The sequence below is a fragment of the Gnatocerus cornutus genome, chromosome 1 (genome assembly GCF_029298725.1).
Source record: "Gnatocerus cornutus isolate USDA-ARS CGAHR chromosome 1, icGnaCorn1.1, whole genome shotgun sequence".
Classification (NCBI taxonomy): Eukaryota; Metazoa; Arthropoda; class Insecta; order Coleoptera; family Tenebrionidae; genus Gnatocerus; species Gnatocerus cornutus.
Genome location: NC_142233.1, coordinates 36162950 through 36175456, shown reverse-complemented (window position 1 = coordinate 36175456; position 12507 = coordinate 36162950). Strand labels below are relative to the sequence as shown.

At 38.5% G+C, this 12507-nt stretch overlaps 3 protein-coding genes across 4 annotated transcripts; 1 reads left to right on the top strand and 2 right to left on the bottom strand.

Annotated features, from left to right (window-relative positions):
- Positions 1-63: 63 nt before the first annotated feature.
- casp (Fas associated factor casp) lies at positions 64-3978 on the bottom strand. Its single transcript, XM_088029753.1, has 11 exons — positions 3822-3978; positions 3639-3707; positions 3301-3592; positions 3071-3251; positions 2811-3023; positions 2575-2765; positions 2382-2527; positions 2046-2337; positions 1836-1998; positions 747-1059; positions 64-695 (listed from the first exon to the last, which is right to left on the bottom strand). The coding sequence occupies exons 1-11, from the start codon at positions 3972-3974 to the stop codon at positions 615-617; spliced, it is 2094 nt and encodes a 697-aa protein (XP_087885879.1). The 5' UTR covers positions 3975-3978; the 3' UTR covers positions 64-614.
- Positions 3979-4192: 214 nt separating this feature from the next.
- On the top strand, positions 4193-5850 carry Sgf29 (SAGA-associated factor 29). The gene is made up of 4 exons (XM_088029796.1): positions 4193-4413; positions 4469-4725; positions 5021-5549; positions 5597-5850. Exons 1-4 carry the CDS (start codon positions 4368-4370, stop codon positions 5779-5781), a joined length of 1017 nt encoding a protein of 338 aa, XP_087885922.1. The 5' UTR covers positions 4193-4367; the 3' UTR covers positions 5782-5850.
- Positions 5851-5859: 9 nt separating this feature from the next.
- On the bottom strand, positions 5860-7828 carry Pabp2 (poly(A) binding protein nuclear 1). 2 transcript variants are annotated; one of them, XM_088029777.1, is made up of 5 exons: positions 7486-7828; positions 7035-7280; positions 6722-6984; positions 6541-6674; positions 5860-6410 (listed from the first exon to the last, which is right to left on the bottom strand). In XM_088029777.1, the coding sequence occupies exons 2-5, from the start codon at positions 7276-7278 to the stop codon at positions 6374-6376; spliced, it is 678 nt and encodes a 225-aa protein (XP_087885903.1). In that variant the 5' UTR covers positions 7279-7280; positions 7486-7828; the 3' UTR covers positions 5860-6373. The 2 variants fall into 2 exon arrangements, with proteins under 2 accessions (XP_087885903.1, XP_087885912.1); XM_088029786.1 differs by having other exon boundaries at positions 5860-6401.
- Between the last annotated feature and the right edge of the window lie 4679 nt (positions 7829-12507).

Genomic DNA, 12507 nt, shown 5'->3' with positions numbered 1-12507 from the left:
TTCTATTAAAATAAAATAAAACCAGAGCTCCGACGTTTGATAATTTGCGCAATTTAGAAGCAATTTGTGTATGACTGACATGAAATTGTTGTTTAATTTATTTATTTAATGACATAATCGTATTTTGAAATAAATATTACACGAAATATTTTACAAATATTTGAAGCTCTTAGGCAATTATTACATTGTCATACAAAAACTACAATACTAATTGTTTTACAGTATTTTAAAATTAGTTAATAAATAAAGACAAAATACAACTACTAATAATAACAGCAATTTATATACAGTGTCTTACTCTAGATCAAGAAATTTCTTCATATCAACTCTGAAGTGATATTTGTAATAAAAGATCAGCCCGAATTTATCACATTTTCCGTTTTGCCCAGGAATATGTCACTTTCCCTTTAAACGCGCGGTGATAAGTATTTGGTGTATTAAGAAACGCGAAATAAAATACCTTTTTGTTGAATTAAAATGTTTTAAAATTGGGCACAAACTCTTAAGTTAACAAATTAAACAAAATGTGAAATGAATGCATTGTTCTTGTAATAACTCCTCCAACGTAATCCTAAATGCTACAACTAAGCCCTTCATAGGGAATGTGACTGAATTTATCGTTCTTCTAATATCACAGTTTCTTGAGGACATAATTTTAATTCCATGAGTGTCTGGTTCAAATCTAGTTGTGTCAGCTGAAAACAAAAACAACAGAATTACCACCCAAACTGTATCCCAGGACTCACATCCTTCCTAGGCCAGCTAGAGATAACTTTATACTCTTCTTTGGGAAATCCTTGGACCGTTAAAAAGTCAAACAAGACTTTTAGCGCCGTATTCGCTTGAAATCTCCGCTCTATACTCTCTCCATTGGGCAACCTAAAACGAATTTTCGTTATCCCATCGCCTTGACTTAAAGCGGGCTCTGGAGGTAAACTAGCTTCGACTTCGCGACGATGCGCCTCTTTCCTCGCTTGTTCTTGGGCGATTTCGTTCTCTATCCTCTGTCGGGCCTCCGACTCCGCTTGGGCTTGTTGGCGACGAGCTTCCTCCTTGGCTCTAAAGAAATCAAATCGTTACGAATTTGGAGCCCCCCGATTAAACAAAAATTTCGAAAATCTGGGTCTTTTGATCGACAATTCTGCAATTTAGCAGAGGTAATACACGACTCAAAAATAGTAACTTTCCCAAATTTCAATGCTGTAGCACTAAAATTACCAAAATTTCGAATTTTAATGAAGGAAATCTGAAATATTTAGTTCATCTTATAAATAAAAATTTCTAAAATCTGTGTCTTTTGATCTACACTTCTGTAATTTGGTAGAGTTAATACACGACTCAAAAATAGTAACTTCCCAAAATTTCAATGCTGTAGCACAAAAATTAACAAAGTTACAAACTTTAATCTAGGAAATCGAAAATTTTTGGATCATTCGATAAATAAAAATTTCTAATATCTGTGTCTTTTGATCTACAATTCTGCAATTTGGTAAAGTTAATACACGACCTCAAAGTAGTAACTTCCCCAAATGTCATTGCTGTAGCACTAAAATTACCAAATTTACGAATTTTGTGAAGGAAATCTAAAATTTTTGGTTCGTCGTAAAATTACCAAAATTACGAATTTTTGTGAAAGTCTTGTAAAGTCTAGTCTTGTAAATAAAAATTTCTAAAATCTGTGTCTTTTGATCTACAATTCTGCCTTTTTGTGGAGTTAATACGTGACTCAAAAATAGTTACTTCTCCAAATTTCATTGCTGTAGCACTAAAATTACCAAAATTACGATTTTTAATTCAGAAAATCGAAAATTTTTGGTTCGTCTTATAAACTTTACCTGTCGGCTTCTAAACTCTCGCGATACGCCTCGTCCTGTTCCCACTTGACCAACTCCCTCTCAGCTCGTTCCTTCTCCTCAACCACTTCGACTCTTTGATGCTCAGTGAAGACCTCTACCGCTTCGATCAGGTTCGACAGGAGCTCGTTCACCCCCACGTTGCCTGAAAAACTGTGTAAAAACCGCGAAATTCGGCAGTGGGAAAATTACCGTGAATAACATTAAAGATGTCCGTCGAAGACCGAATTCGCATAATCAAAACGAGCGCTGGGAGTCGATCCACCGGTATATTTCGTAGACTCATCGCCGCCGTCGCTCCTAGGGCGTTATTAACGTACGTTTGAAGCCGCGAGCGGTTCGATTCGAATGTGAGATCCCACCCCCACAGAATAAAATTCGTTTCAAACATCTGCATGACGCTCTCGTAGCCTAAGAGTTGGGTACAAAACACGTTCGTTAGAACGCTCGAATCGTGATGGAGATAAATGGCCAAGATCTTCCTCTGAAAGCAAAAATTAGCGGAAATTTAGGAGTCGCTGCACCTACTTCAGCTGCCGGTTTCGAACACGCTTCCTTGATCGCATCTTCTAGGGTACTCTGGTAAAACGCCGGATGCACCGGGCCGTATCTGTTTGTGAACTGCTCGGAGAAGCTTATACTACCCACAATCTCGTCTTCTATGTTATCTGGAACTGGTGGAAACTAGTTAGTATGCGACTGTTGACTTAACTTTACTTACTTAAAGGCTCAGTTCGTTTGGCGGGGGGGTTATCAACAAAGTACTCGTCGTCGACGTTGAAACTCTCGGAAGCGTCCTCGAATTCGTCGTCGTCGCTGTCAATCTGGACGATACTCGAACTGTTTTGCTTCTTCTCTTTACTGTGGCTGACAGGACACGAGCGCTTAACAATCAAGTCGTGCTCGGGATAACTACAAATCCATGTAAACTAATTGAAGGAAGTTTTACCACCTTACTTGATTCCGGACAGAGCCAGCATCGTCTGGTCGTCTATATTAGGGGGCCACCCGCTCCATATTTGGTTACGGACGTGGATATTCGTTAAGGTGTACACGTCCGCTTTTACTTTGAGGATGTTTTGCGTGCCGGAATATTTGAGATTGTAGGTTTTATCGTCGCATTTCACGTTAAGAGTGTATTTTCCGGTCAGCTTCTCTTGAACTTCCGCGCTAGGAGAAGAAAAATTGTACTTTTAGCAGTGAGTGCGGTGACTTACTCCTCGTCCGCGGTGAAACCCCCTTCTGACGGTTTAACAGTTAAATGCAGAGCATTCTCTTGTGGCAGTTGAAGAGCGGAAAATGGAGTGTTGCCATACTGCGTCATTCTCGCCCACCCGGACAGTAACTGGCGGCACGGCGAAATGTTCAGTTCATTAAGTAGTTTCAATCTCAAATCAGCTACAAATGACGTATTAAAATAATGAAGTTGTGCGTAGCCTACACTCACAAATTGTCGCAGTTTCTGGTAATTCTATTGTAATTATTCTATCACAATATTGTACATTAAACTTGAGCATCTTAACCGAACTGTTCCTTACGGTAGAAGTAGAGGGTTGATCACTAACTTGGTTGTTGGGGACTCGGGCATGCCCAACGTTATTCCCAACTTCCATCATATCCGTGGCAGTTTCAATGGGACTCGATGGGACGTTGATGTAGTCATCCACGACCATCACGTCGGGGTCGGCCCGCGGTTGGAAGGACTGACTATCAGGTGGCATTACCCGACTGACTGCACGCTTTAAGAACAAAAATAATCGAAAATCGGTTAAATGCGCCACTTACTAGTAAATCCCAATTTGTTTCGTCTAAGTGGTAGATTGCTTCGGCGACATCTTCGATCCCAGTGCAGGCCTAAAACAATGGAAAATTATTGGAAAAATTGTGATTGTCATTCTTCTAACCTGACCCCACTTGGAATCGGGATTTTGCAAGTAAAGTCGAGAAAAAGGGGAAAAGGGGAGTTACCTGGAAGTCTGCGAGGATTTCTTCGCGATTTTCGGACATAATCACTATGATCCAACGGATTGATAACACAAGAGACGAATGGACAGGACGTTTCTTTTTGCAGATAAAAACACTACCTGTCAATTTCCGAAACGTCCACAAAACATGTGACATTGCGCATGCTGGGCGCCAAATTCAAAACTCCAAGGACAAAACGACTATTTTTAAACCTTAATTACCAAAATAAGTTTCCGATGTGAGTAAATTTTGTAAATGCGTCTTAATTTGTGTTCCTGTAAAGATTCCATTAATTTTCTTTCCGTTTTACTGCGCCTTTCCCATTCGCAACATTCTACCTACGCCATGATAGTTCAATATCGGTGGAGTAGTTCAAAAAAAATCAACCAAAAAATAAACAAACCGTTTAAAAAATCAATAAACGTATAGTTTAAACACAATTAACTCCAATTGAGTCACCCTCCACCTTGCACGCGTTAGTTCTCCTTAATTAAACCCAAATTTCGAAAACAAACCAGTTTGACAGTTGACAGTTGTCAAAACAAGCAAATGTTTTTAAACCTAATTCGCATAAATCTCTCTACACGGACCATTTGTAGACTTGTGCGCTTATCCTTTTCATAAATTTCGCTCTAATGGTTCGTTTTTAGATCTTATCAACTTTGGTTCTGTTATCTTGGTACCAAGCAATTTTGCTGGACAACTTCTTCCGAGACCCGGCGACTTGCGATTGAAAATGCCGTTCAGCGCCGATACAATCGCGGCACAGAAGGTCCAGGAGCACCTAAAGTCGCTGCATCAGATTGTTCACGATATAGAGAAAAAGCGGCAACAAGGGGAACAAGGAATCAACAATATCGTCAAGTTTCAAAGTGGACAAGATGAGAGGTCGAGCTCACATTTTCAGGTACTTTATTGGATTTTGTTGCACTCGCAGAATATGTAGAAACACTTTCCAAACAAGAAGCAGTAAGGTGGGGGTGGTGGGGACGGTGGGGACGTCGTAGACTTGGCGGTAGTGGTGTTGGACGCCGCGACTGTTTGCACCTGAAATTTCTCATTGTACACTGATTACTAGGGATTCGGGGTACCAATAGTCCGATTAGTAGGATGCAGAAAATGGGGAAATGTCCGACTCGCATTTTTTACTAGCGGAAGTTTGTTGTTACTATTGTTACTATGTAAAAACGTTCCATTTCCAGGTCAAACTAAAAAGTTTGTACAAATCCTCAATCTCGCAAGCCGAAGAAGAGGAGGACCTCCTGCGCCAAGCCTTGCAAAAAATCGCCGAAATCCGTAACATCAAAAACGAGCGCCGCATCCAGGCGAGAAACGCAGGGAACAAAGAATCCATCCGCCGCGGAACCTGGATGAAAATGCTGCTAAGTTCAGCGCAGACTCTCCCCCTTTTCGTCGGGAAAACCGGGAAAGTCGAGGAAAAGCCGCCTCCGCTCTGTGGGGCGATTCCCGCCGAGCCCGGATATATAGCCAAAGTGGGCGATATGGTGGCAGCCCTGGTGAAAATCCCCGATGGAGACGGCGAGAACTGGATTTTAGCGGAAGTGTTCAGTTACAACCACGTGACTAATAAGTACGAAGTCGATGATATTTTAGCCGAGCAAAATCAGAAGGGCCGCCACACGTTGAGTAAGCGAGGAGTGGTGCCGCTGCCGCTGATGAGGGCCAACCCGGAAACGGACCCCTCGGCGCTGTTCCCTCAAGGAACCGTGGGTGAGTGCGTGGAGACGTGGCGATTCTTGTTTCATTGTGGGTTTTAGTAATGGCGCTGTACCCCACCACCAGCTGTTTTTACAAAGGGATTGTTAATAAGCCCCCGGCGACTCATACGGATGAGTACGAAATTCTCTTTGAAGATCCGACGTATCCAGAAGGGTACAGCCCGCCTCTGTATGTCGCCCAGCGCTACGTCATTGCGATCAAACAGAAGACTAAGCAAACCTGACATTATCTCTCAGACGCGATGTCTGATTCTGAAACTTCAAGCTTCATGGAATAAACGCACTCAACACCTCACGGGTACTTTTAGTTCACCACTTTATTATTCATTTTTACATGTACATGAATTTTTTTACATTTTTGTTATTTTCTAATCTAAGTTTTAAAAAAATGGAACTCCTGAAAAACAGGCTGAAGGTACCTGTAATGTTGCAACATTAAGATCATGAGAAAATAAAAACATTGAACACTCGTAACAGAAAAAAAACGTCATAAGAGGTTACAAGTTGTTGAAAACTAGAGAAAATCATTATCTTCATGACTTTCTCTACTTATTTCCGGTCAAAACTTTTATTCAAGATGAATGTTCACACATCCACACCGAATTTGCACATTCACTCGGAAAACTCATACATTAGCTTAGTCTAACTGAAGAATTTTTTTTTGTTTGGAATTTACAGGTTTTTTTTAACGACACTTCTTTTTTTCTTGTTTCTTTTGCAATGTTTTTTTCTTTTTCCAAAATAGTGTGATTGAATAATGAGAGGTGTTACTTAAACAAAAATGTAATAATGATGTTCCTTATATTTACCAGGCCCTTAGTATGGTGAAAAATATCCACCTCGTCTGTAACTCCTAAAAATGTAGACATCAGTTCATTAAGACACTTCAATGGTTATTTTAAAAACAAAACAGAAACAATACTGTAAAATAAAAAACTCAAATTGTTTCTTGTTTTCAAACTGAATGAATGGATGAGGAATACCTTGGCCTACGCATGGGCCTGTAGCCAGCGTAATAACCTCGGCCGACGCCGCGCGCCCCACGGAACGCCCCTCTGCCTCTCGGCGGTCGATTTGTCGTGGACAGTCCAGGTCGGTTGGTCCTCTTGGGCATCACCTAAAACCCCAAATTCAATAAAAACGGTTGAAATGTCATCCCCTCACTTTAATTTGTCTTCCTCTAAACAAAGATTCGTCCATCGCCATCGCCGTCTGCACGGAATCCCGATCCCCAAATTCAATATACGCAAAACCCTTCGGATGCCCGTCGTATTTATTACAAAGAATGGTCACCCTGTTGATTGACCCACAGCCATGGAAGTGTTGTTCGAGCTCCTCAGCAGTCGCCCCATAATCTACATTACCAACATAAATACTTCGGTTGTCCACCTCCATCTTTTCCTCCAGAGACATGTTCAAGGGACTTGCTGCAATATTAGTGAGTTAAACAGTGAAAATGACCGATTGGGAGGCTTACTGAGACCAGGGGGGCTCCCCATGTTCATTTGTTTATCAACTTCACTCTGTAGCTGCTTTAGTTTTTCAGCTTCTTCCTCCATTTCGCGTACGCGGGCTTTGATGGCTTCGAGTTCGGGGTCGTCGCCTCCAGCACCGTCTAGATCTGTGTCATTTAAAAGAGCGTCCTCATGCATACCATTTGCTTCGTCTAAAGAGTCTAAATGGTCCTCTGGACCTAATCCTAGATCTTCATTATCTGCCATAGCTGAAATGCCAACATAACCCCACTTTATATTAAAAAACACACTCCGCGGGTTTTTTCGCTACAAGCCCACGTGGAAATACAGAATGTTGAGCGGAGGATTAATAAATCTGCATATAACTGTTTCGTACACTTTTTGCTAGAGTGGCTTCCTTCCAGATTTTCTAATTAAACTGCGTAAAATTGGTAAAAGAAAAAGCGTACTTACTTTTTAAAGTCTATTACATGTAAAGTTTAGCGTTTTGATCGTTTTTTTTTAATAAAATTGAGAGCAGAACACACCATCCAATAACCTTTATTATGACCGGCAAATTAAAGAGTCGGCTTATCGAAAAAAATGGCGTAGCAAAATTGTGTTACCAATGCATCAACAACAAAAACACCACGAGGCGGTAGTTAAAACTACAAATTCTCACGAGTAGTTTGGAAAATAATACGTGACGGAAATGTGGGAATTGCGCTAAGAGATTAATTTTTTTAAGCTGGAAATTGGCGAAAACCAACAGAGACCGCATGTATTTTATTGATTTTTTTTTAAGTTGGGCTGTGGCTAGAGCGCCGCTCAAGGAAGCGAGTTATGCAACCAATTAAACAGACAAGTTTGTGAAAAACTGAGACTTTCGACTTTTGGAAAATCTAAGAAGAGATTTTTGACTAAAAAATGGCAAGAAAAACAATGGCAGTTTTTTTTTAAATATTTGCCTTAATTCCGGAGATATCGAGCAAAATCGTTTTCAAATCTCCAAAATTTTGGCCCTCTGGCAACAAGCCGAAATTTCAAACGTCTCTAATTCAGTTATTTGTTGACTGACGAGAAAAAAAAAGTAGTTTTGGATTCAGCGCAAAATTCTGCGTTAAATGAGCCCAAATAGCTCGAATTTCTTTAACAAATAACCGAGATATCGCCGAATTCGATTTTCAGGAGTTGTTTTTAGGGTCATTTTCAAGAGGCTGTTCCGGAGCGAAAACTACATTTAGTTTTATTGAATTATATCGATTGAAAGAGGAGCTCAAGATCTATCAACTGGCCAAATCTCAGATCGATTGCGCAAGTAGTTTACGAAAAATTGAAATTTTTTCATCGATTGAGTCGCAAAATTTTTTTGCCCAAAAAATTGACCATCGAATTTTCGACTTTTGAGGGCGAATTCTAAAGTAGAATGACCCAAGAAAAACGATGGTGAAAACCGTTTCTCAAAATCTTTCGTAGTTTTGAAGATATTGATTGAGCTTTTACAATATCCGAAACTTTGATCGCTCATAACTCAGTTATTTGTGGGCCGGTCGTAACGAGTCTTACCTTTCTGGATTCTGCGTTAAATTCTGCGTAAAACGAGCACAAATAATGCACGTTTGTCTTAAAAATAAGCGAGATATCGACCACATAAGTTCGACATATTTTGAGGCCTGTTTAGTCACTCTTGATGAACTTTGGAAATTTTAAAATAACAAGGTTGGCATCGTTGTTCCCCCAGAGTGTGGTGACATTTATGAATTTTGACATCAAATTTGCTGTCTATCAAGTGGGCAATTAATCAGTGCGTCTTAAACATGATCTAAGTAAAGTGATTTTTTTCTGAGATGCCACTGCTGTTTAAAAAAGTAACAAACAAGCTTAATTTACAATCTAAACCAACAATAAATGACAAAAAGTAATATCTTAAACAAATGGGTACGACTGAGCGAATGATTGCCGGTTATTAAAATAAAGGGAAGCGAAAGTTGAAGAGAAAGGTTCATATGTGAGCCAATCTGACATTATCAACGCATCATAAACCACAACGAATGACAGATTTTTTGTAAAGAATAGATCAGAACTTAATCTGTGCGTTTCCAGTTAAAGACAATCCGGAAATTTCGGAAATTACCTCCATGCATCGGTGCACTGCTTTGGTGTATCATTTTAAAATTAAAAATTGTACAGTAAGCTCATCTTCGTGTTTCGAATCATCATCTTTGTAGCTAGTAAAGCGTTTAATTGTGCGTTTTTAATAGCGAGACTTTGATCTTCTTTAGACAAACATCATAAAGCATTGTTTTGTAACGACGAATGGAAACTGGTTCAAGAAAATGAGTCAGGTTTAAAGTTGTTAGATTAAGGATAGAAATCCGCTGATAACGAACGAATTATTAGGACCTAGTTTTGAAATTTTATTTGATCTTCTTAATTATACGCGAACAATAAAAGTTATCTATGAATCTTTGCAGTTTAGAAACTTTCTGTAAAGAAAAAAATGAATAAAAGTAGGTTTGCGATAATAAAAAATATTATAAAAACCTTTAATACTTTTAATATCCACTTTTTGCACTTATAATAAGAAAGTTTGAATTTTTAGATAATTGTTGCAAAAACCCTGAAGAAGACTACCGGAAAAGGATAAGAAACCTCGTCAAAGGATACAATTTTTCCAGACATCCCGGAAAAAGGCAAATTACACAACAACACAAATTAACCATCAAATTTAGTATCCGCTTGAAAAGCCGCAATTACATGAAAACAGAAATTAGAATATCGCTTATTAAGTGCGTGTACCCGTGGGATGGATCTCAAGGAAAACAGAATTGAATTTCACTCGTTTATTAAACCGACCTTAGGTCAATGCCACATTTTCGTGCATTTAATTTAAACGGAGAATTTTCAGAGGTGAAAAACGATCTCTGCTAATCGCTTTTATATTTTTGACCATGTAGTAAACGTGTCGAGTCATTGTCATTTTAACTACACTAATGCGAGGGCCTTGCATGTTCCATACAAGTCGGAATCGTTTAGCGTCAAATTTGTTCTTGTACTGTGATCGGTGTCGGCGATTAATTGCACTGAACTGTTAATTACATATGTTTTATTATTAATTATAAAATGTCGGAAAATATCGAGTTTCTTGAGGTTTGGGTTTAGTTCTTTAAGACTTTATAAGTTTTTTTTCTAAGTATGCACAATCAGTGAGTTTAAGGAACTACACTAACAGTAAATGTTTAATTAAGTGAAACTGTGCTGCCAGATTTGGTAAATGTTTTTTGATGTTTTGCAATGAAGAAAAAACAGTTTTGTAGTCAATTAAAAAAAGCCCAAAATTTGACCTTTTTAGTACTCCATGGCCATATTTCCATTCCAAACTAATTTAAAGAGATAAGTAGGTATAAGATGCTTATAAATAAGAATTCAGTTTTCTTTAGAGCACCGTTTTTATGAATAGCGGAATTGTTGTTTTGTTCACATTGTTTGCAGAGACAGAAAAACATATTTAACCTACATTGTGATCCAATAAGTAACGGTGAAGTAACACTCTATTATATGAAATAAAATCAAACTATGGTATTGTTTCAATTGTTATTAACCTGTTTAGGGAATTTATGAACAGTGATGGCTCTAATAAAGTGGTATACAGTCAGCAACACTACCTAAAAATTTTGGAACTGAAAATTCACTTTCCCAAAATTTAAACGGCCATTCAAGGTGACATTCTGCGTAAAATGAGCCCAAATTTGTTGAGTTTGCTTGATAAATAAACGAGGCATTGGCCAAAAACTGTTTTAAAGAGGTCATTTTGGGGTGATTCAAGATGAAAACGACGTTTAATACCTTTGTGTTTACATCAATCGAAAGAAGAGCTCGAGATCTATCGGACAAATAGTTTACAAACCAAAAATAAAAAAATTGAAAAATTTTCATCATTAAGTCAACATTTTTTTTTCGCGAAAAATCAACTATCGAATTTTGGGTTTTTGATAACATTTTCTAACGTAAAATGAGCCGAGAAAAAGAATGACGCTAACCGCATCTCAATATCTCAAATAAAAATGAGAAAAAATGAAAATCAACTTTCCGAAACTTTGATCGGTCATAACTCAGTTATTTGTTGTCGGGTCTGAATTTCAATCCAAGATTTGGAATCTGCGGAAAATTCTGCGTCCACTTATGTATAAATAACTCAAGTTTACTCCAAAAAATAAGCGAGATATCGATATCAGAAATTTGGCATAGTTTTACTCATAAATTTTCGCGAAAAACTGCAACTTTCGACGTTTAAGAACTATTTCTTATGTAAAAAATCGCGAGAAAAACGGTGGCGCAAACCGCATCTCAATATCTGTAAGTTTCCGAGATATTTAGCTTTAAAAATTAAGAAAAATTAAAAAAAATTAAAATCAACTATCCAAAACTTAAATCGGCCATAACTCACTTATTTGTTGTCGTATGTGAATTTCAAGCCCAGATTTAGAATCTGCGCAAAATGAGCCAAAACAACGCAAGTTTAACCCAAAAATTAGCGAAAAATCGACCGAAGAAGGTTTACATAACATTTGCCGCAAAACAATGGTGCTACACTAATAAACAAGTTTAGCTGTGGCTCCCGTAAATTTCTTTTTTTTAATTAATTATTTAACTATTACACAAGTAAAAACAAAGCAATGTCAAGTGCAAGAGTAATATTTACGGAAACCGGGCAAGAAATATGACAGTGTTACAAGAGGTGTTAGTGTGGAATTTTGCCTCGAACTTGATTCCTCGCTTGGATGCATTGCACTTGAAGATTTAATTATGCGTCTCGCTAAACTGACCACAGTCGGTCGTTACTCGGCCGCATCTAATAAGTTCTTAGACAATCATTACCAAACGAAGACACCCCGTGAACTGAAACATTCAGACATCCGGTATCTTTAAAAACGATTAAATAATAATGAAATTCTTCTGATGCAATTGTTGGGTCGATCCCGCAGTCTGCGTGGAAACTAAAACCAATCTTTATGTTAGTGAACCTACTCGCTGTGATGCAATTTTAAGACATTTGGAACGCAGTCCTTGAATTTTAAACTAATGGTGTATTACCTGCAACAATTACTTTTTATCGGTGCTGCATACACTTTTTTAACTCGTTAATTATAAATGAATAATGACTTAGAATTATCTTTGTAATTGAATAAAAAGGTAATAACAGGGTCGGAAACAAAAAAACACCCATCGGATGGTACTAAATCAACATTTTCCTTTGCGAAAATCTGCCAAGGCCGCCGAACGATTTGGCCCTCCACCCAGCAAAATGTTGATTAAGACGCAACTTTGCGCGAGTGTCAATGACTTGATTTGAGGTGTGGGTCTAATTTGAGAGCGAGGTTGAAATCGACAAGAGCCCAACCCAAGACGGGTCAGTAACAGCTAAACCATGGTTTAGCAGCCACCATTTTACCGTCTACGGGGCCAACCGGATCAAGGAGACCGAGAAGGGACCGG

Bases quoted from the DNA above. Each gene is read 5' to 3' on its own strand.
- casp (XM_088029753.1), bottom strand. From the start codon at position 3,974: ATGTCACATGTTTTGTGGACGTTTCGGAAATTGACAGGTAGTGTTTTT. The intron at 3,252-3,300 runs GTGAGTGTAGGC...CGTCATTTGTAG, and splicing joins ACCAGAAACTGCGACAATTT to CTGATTTGAGATTGAAACTA. The intron at 2,338-2,381 runs GTAGGTGCAGCG...TTTTGCTTTCAG, and splicing joins GTTCGAAACCGGCAGCTGAA to AGGAAGATCTTGGCCATTTA.
- Sgf29 (XM_088029796.1), top strand. From the start codon at position 4,368: ATGTTTTTAAACCTAATTCGCATAAATCTCTCTACACGGACCATTT. The intron at 4,414-4,468 runs GTAGACTTGTGC...GTTCGTTTTTAG, and splicing joins TCTCTCTACACGGACCATTT to ATCTTATCAACTTTGGTTCT. The intron at 4,726-5,020 runs GTACTTTATTGG...TTCCATTTCCAG, and splicing joins GGTCGAGCTCACATTTTCAG to GTCAAACTAAAAAGTTTGTA.
- Pabp2 (XM_088029777.1), bottom strand. From the start codon at position 7,278: ATGGCAGATAATGAAGATCTAGGATTAGGTCCAGAGGACCATTTAGAC. The intron at 6,985-7,034 runs GTAAGCCTCCCA...CTAATATTGCAG, and splicing joins GGGGAGCCCCCCTGGTCTCA to CAAGTCCCTTGAACATGTCT. The intron at 6,411-6,540 runs GTATTCCTCATC...CTACATTTTTAG, and splicing joins AGGCCCATGCGTAGGCCAAG to GAGTTACAGACGAGGTGGAT.